The sequence below is a fragment of the Bubalus kerabau genome, chromosome 3 (assembly GCF_029407905.1).
Source record: "Bubalus kerabau isolate K-KA32 ecotype Philippines breed swamp buffalo chromosome 3, PCC_UOA_SB_1v2, whole genome shotgun sequence".
In the NCBI taxonomy this organism is placed as follows: domain Eukaryota; kingdom Metazoa; phylum Chordata; class Mammalia; order Artiodactyla; family Bovidae; genus Bubalus; species Bubalus kerabau.
This window is the reverse complement of record NC_073626.1, coordinates 6,968,066-6,983,500: the sequence shown is the minus strand read 5'-3', so window position 1 is coordinate 6,983,500 and position 15,435 is coordinate 6,968,066. Positions and strand designations below refer to the sequence as shown.

At 44.0% G+C, this 15,435-nt stretch overlaps 2 protein-coding genes across 5 annotated transcripts in view; one reads left to right on the top strand and one right to left on the bottom strand.

Moving 5' to 3' along the window:
* The window catches only part of PAK1IP1 (PAK1 interacting protein 1), a 228,748-nt gene that overhangs the window by 9,926 nt on the left and 203,387 nt on the right, over positions 1–15,435 (bottom strand). For 2 of the 4 annotated variants that reach the window (XM_055570574.1, XM_055570577.1), the window contains exon 2: positions 1,165–1,282. In XM_055570574.1, the coding sequence (XP_055426549.1) occupies positions 1,165–1,248 (84 nt within the window). In that variant the 5' untranslated portion in view covers positions 1,249–1,282. Of the gene's footprint in view, positions 1–1,164; positions 1,382–15,435 lie in introns of those variants that run through there. The other 2 variants (XM_055570576.1, XM_055570573.1) reach the window with 2 other exon arrangements.
* C3H6orf52 (chromosome 3 C6orf52 homolog) overlaps positions 1–15,435 on the top strand; it is a 155,106-nt gene that overhangs the window by 138,841 nt on the left and 830 nt on the right. The window contains exons 2-4 of the mRNA XM_055570579.1: positions 13,801–13,962; positions 14,177–14,354; positions 15,318–15,363. Of these exons, the coding sequence (XP_055426554.1) occupies positions 13,892–13,962; positions 14,177–14,354; positions 15,318–15,363 (295 nt within the window). The 5' untranslated portion in view covers positions 13,801–13,891. The remainder of the gene's footprint in view (positions 1–13,800; positions 13,963–14,176; positions 14,355–15,317; positions 15,364–15,435) is intronic.

Sequence of the window (15,435 nt, the reverse complement as noted above, 5' to 3'; positions counted from 1 at the left end):
AAACAATACCACCACCAGCAGCGTCCTCTTCTGAGCATTCAGACCACGTCACCTTTCAACCAGAGGCAGATGAATAACCAGAGTACACAACAAAATAAACAAAAGCAATTTAACTAAGTTACATACTTCCAATTTTCTGGTTAACTCAAAACTGACACCACAACATCTTCATAAAGAAGTACTCAATACTTTCTAGGAAATTATCTAAGGAATTCCTTTAGAGGGAAAACACAGTACTGGGCTAAAAATTAGATCTTATTTCTAGTAAGAAATTTCTGGGTATTTCCTAACTACCTGTTTGAGTACTCACAATTTACTTAACTAATATTACTACACGTAGTAAAATACTTAACATTTTTGGTGGTGTTGAGTCGCGTGAGACTGCAACCCCGTTATCTGTAACAGGACAAGCTCCAGGGGGTTCTGTAGGCAAGAATACTGGAGTGGATGGCCATTTCCTTCTCCAGCGGATCTTCCTGCACAAGAGACTTAACTCTCGTCTCCTGCACTGGCAGGCGGCTTCTCTATCACTGAGCCACCAGAGAAGCCCACAATACTTACACTTTGTTGTAACCTTTTCTCTACGTTATTTGCCTTCCTCATCATCTCCCTACGTGGTTAAGCTCGCCAATGCAGAATCCATACGTATGGCTTCTTCGCACCTTCACTGCAAGTAATGGTCCCCACTAGAAGGGCCCAATAATTAACTGGTGTCGTTTTACCAACGAAGCGTTTACCTGAATCCAGCGCGAATAGTTTGCTAAAATTCCATGACAAAAACTCAGGGAAAGAGCGAACTGTTCTTTCAACTTATAGGAACGACTCTTAAATTCATAACCGACGGCCCACAGGCCCATTTGCAGAAACGCAAACTTGCTTTCTGCACCGTAGACACAACGTTCACTACAAAAGCCAGATACCACGTCTTACTAAAGGCTTTCTCCATGCTTCAAATGGCTAAGTATATTCTTAGTATATGTTCTGAGAATATTCCATGTGTATATTCTAAGTATACTCTAAGTCTCTTGAGTTTCATTCATCGATGAAACCCTAACACAGCAGACAGTGTGTTCCTCTGAGGTGCTGTTTACCTAGGCCGCTGGGAACCAGGCCTGACGCCCCGCCTCCCCACCACCCGCGGTCCCTGCGCGCGCGGGCTCTCACCTCGCGGTGGCCGTCCGCCTCGGGCTCAGGGTGTACAGCGAATCCAAAAAGGACCTGCTCGTAGCATCCAGCAACCACCTCCATCCAGCAGCGCACGCGTCTCCTCCTCAGCGAACCTAACGCGGCGCAGAGCGGAAGTGACGAAATCGGATGCGACGGGAAGGAGGGTCCTTCCCGGGTCGGCGCTCAAGTTACGTAAGGCCCGTGGGGCTGCCTTTTAGATGCCTGCATCCATGATGGAGGTGGGGGCGGGGGGGAGGCGGGTGGTTTCCGGCGGATCAGACGGAATTTCTAGACGATCAGGCGGAATTTCCAAGGAGGGAATAAGGAGGGACGCCCCTTGACGAGGTTGCTCATTTCAAAGAGGGGAAAAAAACCTGGGGGCCAGCAAGCATTTTCGAGGGAGCCTTGCGCTAGGCGCTTCCTAGGCGAGTGGGCTGGACAGCCTCTGCGGAGGCCCCCCGTTTCCAGGGCGTCTACGGAAGGGGCGGGCACTTCCGGTCAGGGCGGGAGTCGGAGAGCGCGCCCGGCGCAGCCGTGAGATGTGTGTCTGTGGATTCCGGGCTGCGATGGCGAGTAGGCAGTTATGTCTCCTACTTGTGCTGGAAGCCGTTTCTCGCGCTTATTCTCTGTAACTGGGCGAGGAGGGGTGACCTTTAGGGTTCGCCTTGATCGGAGAGGTCCGGTTCCCGCGCTCCCGCCCGGGCCTCATCTCGCCCAGCACCTTTTCTTCCTTCTTGGTTATGGCTTGACGAACCCTTAAGGACTCGTCGGCTAACGTTGTGGCACATTCCTGAGAAGGACAAGGACCCTTTACTGGGGGAGTAAAGACAGTACTTGGAAGATGACGGGTCTAGTCATCCTTGGTGACTTTCCGAAAGGGAATCTCATTTAATTTCTTTTCACCACCTTTCCCGAGTTAGCTGCAAAGTCAAACGGTAATAAAAGCCAGTATGAGTCGCTCAGTCGTGTCCGACTCTGTCCCGTCTCCTGTGTCCATGGGATTCTCCAGGCAAGAATACTGCAGTGGGTAATCTTTACCTACTCCAGGGAATCTCCCGACCCAGGGATCTAACCCAGGTCTCCCGCAATGCAGGCGGATTCTTTACCAGCCGAGCCACAAAGGAAGCCCAAGAATACTGCAGTGGGTAGCCTTTCCCTACTCCAGGGGATCTTCCCAACCCAGGGCTCGAACACTGGTCTCCCGCTTTGCAGGCAGATTCTTTACTGTCTTGAGCCGCAATGAAAGCAAAGATAGTCCTAGTTTAGATTTGAGATTTTCGTGAAATACAAAGATTCAGAAATGTGTCAGAAAGGACAGCTTCGTACAGACTTCCAACAGAGTAAATATAGGAGCGTAAATTACGCTTACTCCTTGGAAAGAAAGTTATGACCAACCTAGATAGCATATTCAAAAGTAGAGACATTACTTTGCCAACAAAGGTTCGTCTAGTCAAGGCTATGGTTTTTCCTGTGGTCATGTATGGATGTGAGAGTTGGACTGTGAAGAAGGCTGAGCGCCAAAGAATTGATGCTTTTGAACTATGGTGTTGGAGAAGACTCTTGAGAGTCCCTTGGACTGCAAGGAGATCCAACCAGTCCATTCTGAAGGAGATCAGCCCTGGGATTTCTTTGGAAGGAAGGATGCTAAAGCTGAAACTCCAGTTCTTTGGCCACTTCATGCGAAGAGTTGACTCATTGGAAAAGACTGATGCTGGGAGGGATTGGGGGCAGGAGGAGAAGGGGATGACAGAGGATGAGATGGCTGGATGGCATCACTGACTCAATGGACGTGAGTCTCAGTGAACTCAGGGAGTTGGTGATGGACAGGGAGGCCTGGCGTGCTGTGATTCATGGGGTCGCAAAGAGTCAGACACGACTGAGCGACTGAACTGACTGAAGCTCCCTACCGGTGAATATGACTATGGGAGGTTGAAACATACATTGCCTCGACTTTTGTCAACTCACCCCCACCCCTTTTAGACTGTAGTACAGGCCTGTAGCTCTTAGCCTCTTGTCTCTGAGGACGTTTGTTCACCGATGTTCTGAATCGTCAGTACGTGTTTAACTCAGATTTGTTTTAATCGATGCTGGTTTGGGTCTTGTACAAATGAGGTTATTTTGGTTGTCATTTCAACACAAGGAAAGCCTTCTGCGCGCCTTGGCGTCTGTACATGTTGGGACTCTTCAGGCACTGAAATACTGAAGTCCAGCTCATTCTCAGTCGCTTGAAAACTATGTTCACTGTTGGACAGTACTGGCACAGGTGAGAAAGAGTGCAGGTTCATTTCCAGACCCTCCAAGTAACGTGTCACACAAAATCTTTTCTTTCCCAATGTTAGGTTTATATTATACTGCACTCTATTATAGTGTGCAATCCCATTATGTCTTGGGCTTCCCTGGTAGCTCAGTTGGTAAAGAATCCACCTGCAGTGCCGGAGACCCGGTTCGATACCTGGGTTGGGAAAATGCTCTAGAGAAGGGAAAGGCCACCCACTCCAGTATTCTGACCTGGAGAAGTACGTGGACAGTCCATGGGGTCTCAAAGAGGTGGACATGACTGAGCCACTTTTACTTTCACCATTATGTCTAAGAAAGGCATAGTCTAATTGAAAAATATTTTATTGCTAAAAAGTCCTATCACTTGAGGCTTAACAAGTCCTAGTAGTAAGATCAGAGATCGCTGATCACCATACAAAATAGACTAATAATGATCAAGTTTGAAATATTCTAAGAATTACCAAAATATGACAGAGGAACACAAAGGAATCAAATGCTGTTGGGAAATGGTGCTGATAGCCTTGCTCTGTGCAGGGTTGCCAGAAACTTTGATTTGTGTTTAAAAAAAAAGCTGGATCTATAAAGAACAATAAATTGAAGTACAAAAAAAAAAAAGGAGATACAGCTGTAATTCCTTCACTTTGCTAGTTATTATGTTAGTCCCAAATTGTTTTACTTTTTAAATTCTTTTTTTGTATCTTGCTTGTTCTTCTGGTGGCTCTTCTATCAAAGAACTACTAAATCAGAGGCGTGTGAATTGCTGTAAGGGTGTCCCCTGGGCATGGGACGAAGTGAGGAGGACATTTCTTGAAGTCTAATTTTCTTTTTAAATACATGACTCTTTGCATATCTTTATTTAGGGGGAAGTGGTAGTCTCTCATGCAAAAAGAAAAGGAACACTGAATAAAATTGTTTCAAAATCATGTGCTCTATGTATTTTGTTGCTTCGGGAATCCCCCCGGTGCCCCACCTCATTTCCCCAGTGAAATTTCAAATGCTGTTTGTAAAGAATTAGCATTCATTTGAAATTAATTTTAACATGTCATGATAACAGGGTAATTATCATAGTCAGCATCTATTACTATGCTTGTCAATTACAATCTGGTACATGGATTGTCACACTTTTACTTGCTTAAGTATCTGTCACATTTTATTTTTAATTAAGTTTTACTAGAGTGAAGTACAGTAAAGTCACATTTTAGAGAAGAGCCTTGTGGCTTAAGAAAGTCTTCTGCTCCAACCTGGAGACGTTTAGGATAGCGTGAAAACCGCAGTGCACGCGACATAAGCGTAAAATGGTTTTTCCTCCTCTTATTTTTTTAATTGTAAAAAGTTAGTGGAGCCAGGCATAGAGCTTAGAAGACCTTAGAACATCTGGTCCTGGGGCTCCTAACGTGGGAGAATTGATGGATAAGTTTTGGGGCTTGTGAATGCCCTGAAATTATACGCAGAATTGTATGTATTCGTTTATGGAAGAGAGCATTTGTAGGATTTCATCACATTTTCAAAAAGATTAATGCCTCTAAAGCTAAAATACTCTAATCTGGTCTGAGGATATAAATGGAGAAGTCCGTCCAAAACTCTCCCACAACCACACGGCTCGGCAGCAGCAGACCCTGGTGTTGCTGCTCCTTTCACTTCTCCTTGGGCTCCAGTGTTGTCTCCTAACGAAGAAGAAAAGTGGTTTTTCTCTGTCTAAAGAAAAACACACAATGCAATATACACCTACTCAAGTGGATTCAAACGGCATACTTCCTGCCAAGCCACCTGTTCTCTTTGCAAACACAGGGTGGCAAAAGCCATTCAGTCTCATTCTCAGAAAACTGCAATTGCCAAGAAACCACCAACCCTTCCACGATAGGGCTTATTAACTCTAAAGCACAATGGGGTTTCTAGTTTTGCATTTATATTATTGATAGAAAAGCTTTTTGCGCTTGAGCCAAGCATTGATTTATTCATTCATTCAACCAGTGTTTAGTAAGCACTTGGCTTTGTTTGGTTTGCTAAAGAAAAAAAGCCAGTCTTCATTTTGCGGAGTGGGTGGGTGAGGGTGGTTAGAAGGTCGATATACTGAGCTAAAAGCAGGATACAGTGGAGAGAAATTGGCCTTGTTAAAAATCTCATGTGAGTCTAATGTTGCTGCTCTGTTACACTCCTTTCACGGTGTCATAGGTAGCAAGTCTGTGAAATTTGAGGACTACAGAGATTGTATGTGCTTGTATTCTCAGAGGACTTTGATCTCCTCTGCATGTAGAGCTCAGGGAGACAGAAAGTGGGCTACTTTCCCTAGACCCAGACCTGAAAGAAATTGTTTCACCTGCTTCATGAGAATAATCAGGTGAACTATGGGAGGTTTGCGTTTGAGACTGTTGGAGATCAAAGCAATATTTGTGAACTCTTCCTTGTCACCATCATCTAAAATTCTGCCTGAATGTCCATCTTCATCTCTGGAGTCTTGCTCATAGCATCTGGCCCCTGCCATCTTCCTGGGTGGGTGCAACATGCCTTATAGACTTCCTGGCAAATCCCAGCCTCCTTACCACCATATCACGAAGGGTCAGCTCCCACATTCCTTTCCCACTACAGCTCCATCTCTCACTCATAGAAAAAATTTTCATTGTCTAAAAAAGTCCAAAATAAGAGAAGGAAAAAAGATAATGCTTTTCTGAAAGAATCTTAACTGATAACATGAAGTTTGATTTCTAAGCTGCTACAATATTTAAGAATTGTTTTTTTCTAAAAAATTCAATAAACTGTGAATACAGCAAAAAAAAAAAGAAGCAGGCTCACAGATAACAGAGAACAAACCAGTATTCCCAGTGTGTGTTGGGTGGGGTCGGGGGGCAGGGGAGGTACAAACTGTTGGGTGTAAGATTGGCTCAGGGGTGTATTGTGCAACATGGAATATAGCTATAATAGCTGTTAATGGAAAATAACCTTTAAAATGGTATTAAAAATTTTAGGAAATTACTATTTTTTAATATTTCTTTCAATTTTCCACTCCTCGCCGCCAATTCTCGTTAACTATGCCCATTGCTGCTGTGCTCTGCTCAGCTGTATCTGAATCTTTGCAGCCCCATGGACTGTCGTCCCCCAGACTCCTCCATCCATGGGATTCTCCAGGCAAGAATACTGGAGTGGGTAGCTGTCAGGAAGCATTTAACAGGAGGCTTCCTGTATGCTGTTTTGGATCTGTCAGGAATTCTCTATTCCTTATTAATTCCTGAATATTCAGGAATTAGGAGAGGCAAGCCTCTCCCGGGGGGCTGAGGAATCCAGGCATTTCCTTCCTTAGTTTTTCTATACGTTGATAAGTACCCTCTTCCTTTTTATGAACCATATGGTAAAAGTGATTATTTACAACTCTCTCTCTTTAATATGGATCGCCTGTGTTTTTTAAGTCTGGAATTTTAATCTTTATCTTTGCTGAGAATAACTACAGTATATATGCCCACACCATGTTGATTAAAACACCTTTGCTCCATCGGAGCTTTGGTCCCCGTGTCTTGCTTTCTCTCTCTCTCTCTCTCAGGCTATTTCTTTGGAGTGCAGAGGCTCTCTAGTTCACTTTACTGCCCTGGCTTCTAAGATCCTCTGTAGAAGGCGCTCTGTGCCTTCACCCCATTGAGAGGGCGCCTGAGGCCTCCATGAACAGAGCAAGCCCCGTGCAGGGGCTTTATAGGCTTTCTGCATAAACCAAGGAATATCAGCCTCTTTCTCTCTCCTTTACTTTCTTATCGGTCGACTCCGGACCACCAGGTTCCGGTCCATTAAAGGACCTCAGCAAGTGGTGCCCAGAACAGGAGCTTGGTACACATATGCAGATTCGGACGGAGTGACCCCAGGGCCCACTGAGGCCGGTAAGTACTAAGAGATAGGTAAAACGGCTGGAAAACCCCATCACTTTTCTACTTTACTTCATCACTTAAAGTTCAGGGACTTTATGAAATGTATGCTGATTTTTTAGCTAGATTACAAACTGCTATTTCCCGTACTGTAATTGGAGAAGAAGCCAAAAGGCAACTAGAGAAATTACTTGCTTATGAAAATGCAAATCAGGAATGTTAAAAACCTATAGCTCCATTTCGTGAGATGGACTATTATTATTTGAAGGCTTGTCGCAATCTAGGATTGGAAACTCAAAAGATGCAAATGATAGCTGAAATAGTGGTTGCTGCCTTAAGAAAGGGAAATGAAGGATGCTTTACATTTGGAAATAAGAACCATTTAAAAAGGGACTGCTCTAAGAAAGCTAAAAAATATATATATATAAAAATTAAAAAACCTCTAAAAATCTGTCCTCGCTGCTGTAGAGGACTGCATTGGGCCCAAGATTGTAAATCTAAATTTGACATTAAAGGGAAACCTATTCTGAGAAACTCCAAACGGGGACCCACCCAGGTCTCCTTCAACAAAAACCTGGGGCAAATTCCATCTTTTCCCTCAAACCCTCAACATCAGGAAGTGCTGCTGTTGATATACCAGCTTTGTTTTTAGATAATATGAAGTTAACGAGCTCTATTTAAATTAAAATTCACGTGAACTGAAAAATATTTAATAATATGTTTATTTAAATATAAATATAATTTGAATATAATTGCTAATCTAATTAAGACATGTCTTAACTTAAGTCATCAACATTATATAATACTTTTATTATGCCTAGGTTTAAGGTAAACTAAATTTGTCAACAAAAAGGTAACTCTATATATATATATAAATGAGATAAAAACTTTAGATAAACTATTCAAATAATTACATTTTTAATAGAATAATCTATTATAATCTAAAATAATCTCTTAGGATTGGTATAACTTAAATTTCTAGAGCTGTACTAAACTAAATAATAAAAGTTTATTAAATAACTAGGTCATTTCCAAATAAAATAAGATTTTAAAACATTAATTACTAAACATTAACTTCCTCTTACAAAAAGTTTTTCTTAAAAACTAGAGATTTCAAACTATTACTATATAATGTATAATATATATATAATGAATATATATATCATAATATGATACAATTAATATACTCACCAATCTATAAAATGCTAATATACAAGACACTTCATAGTTGCTAAAAAAGGTAAGATAGATGCTTTTAATAAAAAGATATAAGATATGACAAACTCAGATATACATTCCACATTTTTCCTAGAGGCCACTGCTCATTTAATAAACAATACAATTATTAAAATAACTTGGAAGAATGACAAGCCTACTTGGACAGAGCTGTGTGGCCCCTCACGAAAGAGAAATTATAGGCAGCTAAGGAACTTATAGATACACAATTAGAATTAAAGCATTTTGAGGAATCTTGTTCTCCCTGGAACTCTATTTTTGTTATAAAAAAGAAATCTAACAAATGGCGTCTCCTAACTGGCCTCTACCCATCACACAAGGTATTAAGCCTTGCAATTTACAACCTAATGCTTTTATTTGGGCCACACCTCTTCGAGGTGAGGCTACACAAAACGTTATAACTCACTTACTAGCTTGTTTTACAGTAATGGGAACTCCTAGTTCCATAAAAACAGACAATGGCCCTGCCCATATTTGTAGACACTTTAAACAATGTTTACAATATCTTTCTATTAAACATATTACAGGTATTCCTTATAACCCACAGGCACAAGACATAGTCAAACACATCGCACACTAAAGTTGCAAATAAAAAAAATTTTAAAAGGGGGAATACACAAGGTACACTACTGTCTTATCTAAAGCAGACTCTACTAGATTCCAACATAAGATATTTTCTAAACCTATAACTATTGTTAATACAGCTTTATTTGTTTAAAATTTTTTTTAACCTCTTCAGAAGATTCAACCCAAGGGGGCCCCCGGCATTCAAAATGGAGATGAAACAACAAGACCCCTAGGAAGAAGAAATTCCGATATGGGCTATGTCCGCTCTAAAGATCTCCAGAAAGCACCGCCCTCAGCGGCATCACCCCTATTATCTCCCCACTTGGGGACAAATAAAAACCCTTACTAATCGAGCTGAAAATTTGGACTCTCAATAGGGATTGCCTCGGAGTCCTGAATACATTCTGGCAATGCTCAGTCTTTTGGCCTGTACCTCCCCCCCCACCACCCCTGCTCGAGCTCGACTAATCCCCAACCCACCTCTATTACAGGTGGTCTAATGAACAGAGAGAGGACCAGTCGTTTCAGCTAATGACTACATATGCCCCCTCCCTAGTACATGAAGGAGCCATCACACCCTGGGGAGGAAGGAAAACTAATGAACATTTCTTTAGGCTATGAAGTCTTTTCCCTTGTTCACGGGCCAGCACTTCTACGCATTAACGACAAACTTGGGTTTTTGTCCTGCCTCCAAAAGAAGCCCTTCCGACGTAGCTTGGGGTATTTACTGTGAACCACGTTTACACTACTGAAACGTTAGCTGCTAAGTTGCTTCAGTCGTGTCCGACTCTGTGCGACCCCATAGACGGCAGCCCACCAGGTTCTCCGTCCCTGGGATTCTCCAGGCAAGAACACTGGAGTGGGTTGCCATTTCCTTCTCCAATGCCTGAAAGTGAAAAGTGAAAGTGAAGTTGCTCAGTCGTGTCTGACTCCTAGCGACCCCATGGACTGCAGCCTACCAGGCCCCTCCGTCCATGGGATTTTCCAGGCAAGAGTACTGGAGTGGGTTGCCATTGCCTTCTCCGCTGAAACGTTAGGGAAAGAACAAAAAACATTATGTAAAAGGTTACTAATGAAACATTACCATGACAAAGGATTTCTTGGCTGGCTTAATGGTGGAATGGCACCACCCCCCCTCCTCCTTGAACTGCCCTGGATAAACACATTGAGCCTGAACAATGGGACATTTGGAAACTTGCTGCGAACACCGGAAAAATTTGGAACTTGGACCAGACATTTCACAGAGACCTGTCGTGGTCATAGTAACTATTTCTTTTGCTGTAATCGGTCATACTTTATACAAGCCCGTGTCCCACTCCCTTTTGTTATAGCCATAGGAAGTTTACAATTTAATAAGACTTTACGTTCCATAACTTGTATTAATTGCAAACTGTATACTTGTCTTGCTATTGCTACTGCTAAGGCACTTCAGTTGTGTCCGACTCTGTGCGACCCCATAGACGGCAGCCCACCAGGCTTCCCCGTCCCTGGGATTATCCAGGCAAGAACACTGGAGTGCGTTGCCATTTCCTTCTCCAATACTTAACTCCTCTATTTCTTTTAGCTACTCAATTTTGTGTTGCGCCTGTTCTGTTCAATCATAGTGCCTACAACTGGGTACAAATCAAATTTCATTTACAAAATATACATGATAATGCCTCTCTGAATGTACATTTACTGCAAAAAGGAAATCTTTAAAACTTTTTCTAAAAATCTGTCCTCTTCCCCTAATTTGGAAACTTTGGCTGAACAAATTATCCGGCTAGACCCACGAAGATGGTTTCAAAGTATTACCACTATCAGGTCTGGAACTGTAACTTTGGTGAATGTCTTGATAATTATATTTGTTGTTTACCATCACCTTTCTATAAGGTTGGTTAATGCTAACCAAACTCATTGGGTCAGGACTATTTTTTTTTTTTTTAAGAGTATAATAAAATAGGGGGAATTGTCAGGAAGCATTTAACAGGAGGCTTCCTGTGTGCTGTTTTGGATCTGTCAGGAATTCTGTTTCTTATTAATTCCTGAATATTCAGGAATTGAGAGGCAAGCCTCTGGGGGTGGTGGGTGGGGCTGAGGAATCCAGGCATTTCCTTCCTTAGTTTTTCAATACGGTGATAAGTACCCTCTTCCTTTTTATGAACCATATGGTAAAAGTGATTGTTTACAACTCTCTCTTTAATATGGATCGCCTATGTTTTGTAAGTCTGGAATTTTAATCTTTATCTTTGCTGAGAATAACTACAGTATATATGCCCACACCATGTTGATTAAAACACCTTTGCTCCATCAGAGCTTTGGTCCCCGTGTCTTGCTTTCTCTCTCCCTCTCTCTCTCAGGCTATTTCTTTGGAGCGCAGAGGCTGAGTTCACTTTCCTGCTTGGGCGTCTAAGACCTTGAGAAGGTGCTCTGCGCCGTCACCCCATCGAGAGGGCGCCTGAAGGCCTCCGTGAACAGAGCAAGCCCCGTGTCAGGGACTTTATAGGCTTTCTGTGTAAACCAAGGAATATCAGCCTCTTTCTCTCTCCATTACTTTCTTATCGGTCAACTCTGGACCACTAGGTTCTGGTCCATTAAAGGACCTCAGCAGGTAGCCATTTCCTTCTCCAGGGGATCTTCCCAACCCACGGATTGAACCCATATCTTGGGCATTACAGGCAGATTCTTTAGCCCTGAGCCATCATGGAAGCCCCGACAATTGTTTTTAATTTCAGGTAACTTTAATTTCAGGTAATTTTAATTCAGTGGCTTAAACGAGATTTCTTTCTTAAGACAAAGGCTTTTAGAGGCAGGTTGGTCCAGTGCTGGTACAGGGAGTCTCCAGTCATCAGGGACCCTGACCTGTTTGCTCTTTAAGATCCTGTGTTTGGTTGTGTGACTTCCCCTTTGATATCACTCATAGTCCAGGAGAGATGCAGAGTTCTTTTGGTTTCATCCATCACATCTGTAATCTCAGCTCTCGACCTGTGAGAAGGGCAGAAAACGACAGCAACAAACACCTTCCAGCTAAGCAGACTCCCTCTGCCCACGAAGCTTTCCTCAGCCCCCTTGTGATGGTGCTCTTTACGTCTTATTAGCTCGGCTTTGGCCACCTGGCCACAAGGCACATTGCTACTTCCAAATAAAATCTAGGTTCTATTATTAAGGAAGAAAAGGAAACTGGATATTGGGTGGCCCCTCACTGTGTGTGCACAGCTGCTAATCAATAACATCTCCCTTGAACACACAGGGAAATTAAATTACTAGAGTATAAGCTCCACTGTGGCACCAATTCCAGGCACCTGCGTTGTGTATAGGAGGGGCTCAGTAAATGATGGCTGAATGGTTGAACGATTAGAATTCATCATGATGATTATTTTTCACATTACAGGTAAATAGAAACTACATTAAACATTTGAATGGGGCTTCCCAGGTGGCCCTAGTGGTAAAGAATCCATCTGCCAGGAGACATAACAGACTTGGGTTCGATTCCTAGGTCAGGAAGATTCCCTGGAGGAAGGCATGGCAATGCATTCCAGTTTTGCCTGAAGAATTCCATGGACAGAGGAGCCTGGTGGGCTACAGCCCAGAGGGTCACAAAGAGTCGGACGCAACTGAAGCGATCTTAGCATGCACACAAGCATTTGAGTAGTGGGCTCGTTATTAACAAGTTAACTAGTTATTAACAAGCCATTTCCATTAACAAGGAAATGGCCAGGCCCTATGTGTCCCTGTTTAGACTCAAAAGTTATTTTCTTAAGTTTTGACATTTTGTGTAGACTTGCTGCTCAAAGTGCATGGAAACTGGCAGAACCTCAGGCTCCCCTCCAGATAGAATTCAAACCCACATTGTAAACACGCTCAGGTAATTTGACTGGGCCTTAAAGTTTAGGAAGCAGTTTGTTGTGCTTTAAAAAAACTACTAACTTACAGAGATATTTCTTTGAAAATTTTTCCATAGTTGCATTAAGGTATGGGTGTGTGTGTGAGATAGCACCACCTCTGTGGTTAGGGTGTGTGTGTGAGAGAGAGAGCACTTCTTCCCACCAGCTGGTTAGTGGTGGGGGGTGGGGTGTGTGTGTGTGTGAGCACTTCTGTGGTTGGCGGGGGTGTGTGTGTGTGTTAGGGTGTGTGTGTGTGAGACAGCACTTCTGTGGTTGGCAGGGGTGTGTGTGAGAGAGAGAGGGGTGTGTGTGTGTTGGTTAGGGGTGTGTGTGTGAGATAGCACTTCTGTGGTTGGCGGGGGGGTGTGTGAGAGAGAGAGAGAGCACTTCTTCCCGCCAGCTGGTTAGGATGCTGATTTCAGCCTGCAGTGGGCGTTTAAAGGAAAGTCCACTGGACGCTGATTCCAGTGGTCATTCTTTGCAGATAACTGAGGAGAGAAACAGCAAGTTGTAGTCTTTGCCTTAAGCTTTTAATGATTAAAAGTGACTCCCTTACACATTATTGTGTAGGGGCTGGAGACTTCTGTGTGTTCGCAGTTGCCCACCACACACTCCCTTTCTGCCCCAACCTCCCCTTTCTGACAGCTTCCCAGGGTCTGACAGTTGGGGGAGGAAGCAGGCAGCTCAAAGCCCACCCCACAGTTTGCAGGGGCTCCTCCAGGTGACTCCAATACACTCCTGCCTGTCCGTACCCACTCCTTAACCCACCTGAAAGTCAAGGAATTAATTACCTGGCAGGAATGATCACTGCAGGTATTTCTGAGGCAGCTGGAAGTGCTATTGGTGGGCTTGAGAGGGTTTAGACCAGGGGCTGGGATCTTTGATGCGGGGGTTAAAACTGTGGATTCCCAGTCATTTTATCAAGGGTCTGGATAAATGGCTGGACAGGAGAGTTTTGCAGGTTTGGGCTCAACTCAACAAGATACTTATTACTGGTATTGGCAAAGGTGCGCCGATTTTTCCTGTTCTGAATGAAAAGGCTGATAGTGTTCTGTTTCGTAACACAGTTTGGCAATTGACAAACTACCGCTTTGAAAATAGGTGTTCGTAGTGAAAGCGGACACCCTCCTTACTTGGAGAAAGAAGAATCGAGTCCTAGGACTTTGAGCAATTCTGCCTTGGCTGTTGATATCCTACCCCTCTTCTCCCCGCTGCTCTTAGAGTGAAGCCAGACTTCCCGTTCTGCCAGCCTCACCCCTTCGGCAGCCGGTATGAGCAACAGCAGGGCGGTTACCCTCCTGGCTACAGCTCTGGCCTCGGGGCGGGTGGAAATGGACCCAACCTTTATTCTGCATGTGAGACCTCCGGACACCCCTCTGAGACTTCGCTTCCACCCAAGGTATCTCTCCCTGGCATAGATCCTGCGTTGGGCGCGTGTCCGGTATGGGGACATCTTTTTCCTTTCTCCATGCCCTGGAGAAATCCCCTCGAATTTCCCTCAGCCTGGATTCCGCTCCCTAATACGTGTGTGTGTGCTGTGAGCTTAGTCACTCAGTCGCGTCCGACTCTTTCTGACCCCATGGACTGTAGCCCGCCAGGCTCCTCTGTCCATGGGATTCTCCAGGCAAGAATACTGGAGTGGGTAGTCATTCCTGTCTCCAGGGGATCTTCCCGACGACCCAGGGATCGAACCCAGGTGCCCTGCGTAGTGGGCAGATTCTGTACTGCTGAGCCACCGGTGCCTGTAGAGAGGAATGGTAATAACTTACACTGCCCCTAGAGAGCCCATGGAGTCTGGAGTAACTAACCAAGATCTGTTTGGGGGGTGCTTCCTCACCTGAGAAGATGATGGATTGGTTTGCTTTTCTGTAGCCTCTGTGTTTCCTCGGCAGCTACCGTCTGGTCCTTAGCTGAGACTCGGGGATGGGATGGGATTGGAAGGCCTCGAGGGCTATGTGCCCATGGAGACTTTGCAGATTGTCACCTGGAAGGAAGGGCAGAACTCCAGGTGCAGGTCTGGGTGCAGGGATTGTGGAGTCTGATGCCAGGGTCCCTGCGGTCTGGTTCCTGCCCCCCAGAACCCAGGGGGCCACTTAGATCCCTGAAACTTCAGAGAAGGCAGGCGCCTTTGACCAGTGCTCCTCCTGTGTGAGTTTTCTTCTATGAGCTCAGCTCACCTGTTGCATAATTGTAGTATTTTGTCATTTAAAGGCTCTTTTAATCAAAATTCAAAATAAAATTTGATCAAAAGGGATTTTAGTGTTGTAGATACTATTTTTGAGAGCTAAATTCTTCCAGGAAAGTGTCAATAGCAACCCTTTAAGTAAAAAAAATTTTTTAAACATACTGATTTTCATTGTAGGAAACCACATCTGTAGCTGAAAACCAGGATGAAGATTCACTAGAAGGTAACAGAAGCCTTATGTTTAGTTGAAAACAAAACTAACCCTTTTCCCAGGTCCCTCATTCACTGAGCTGGC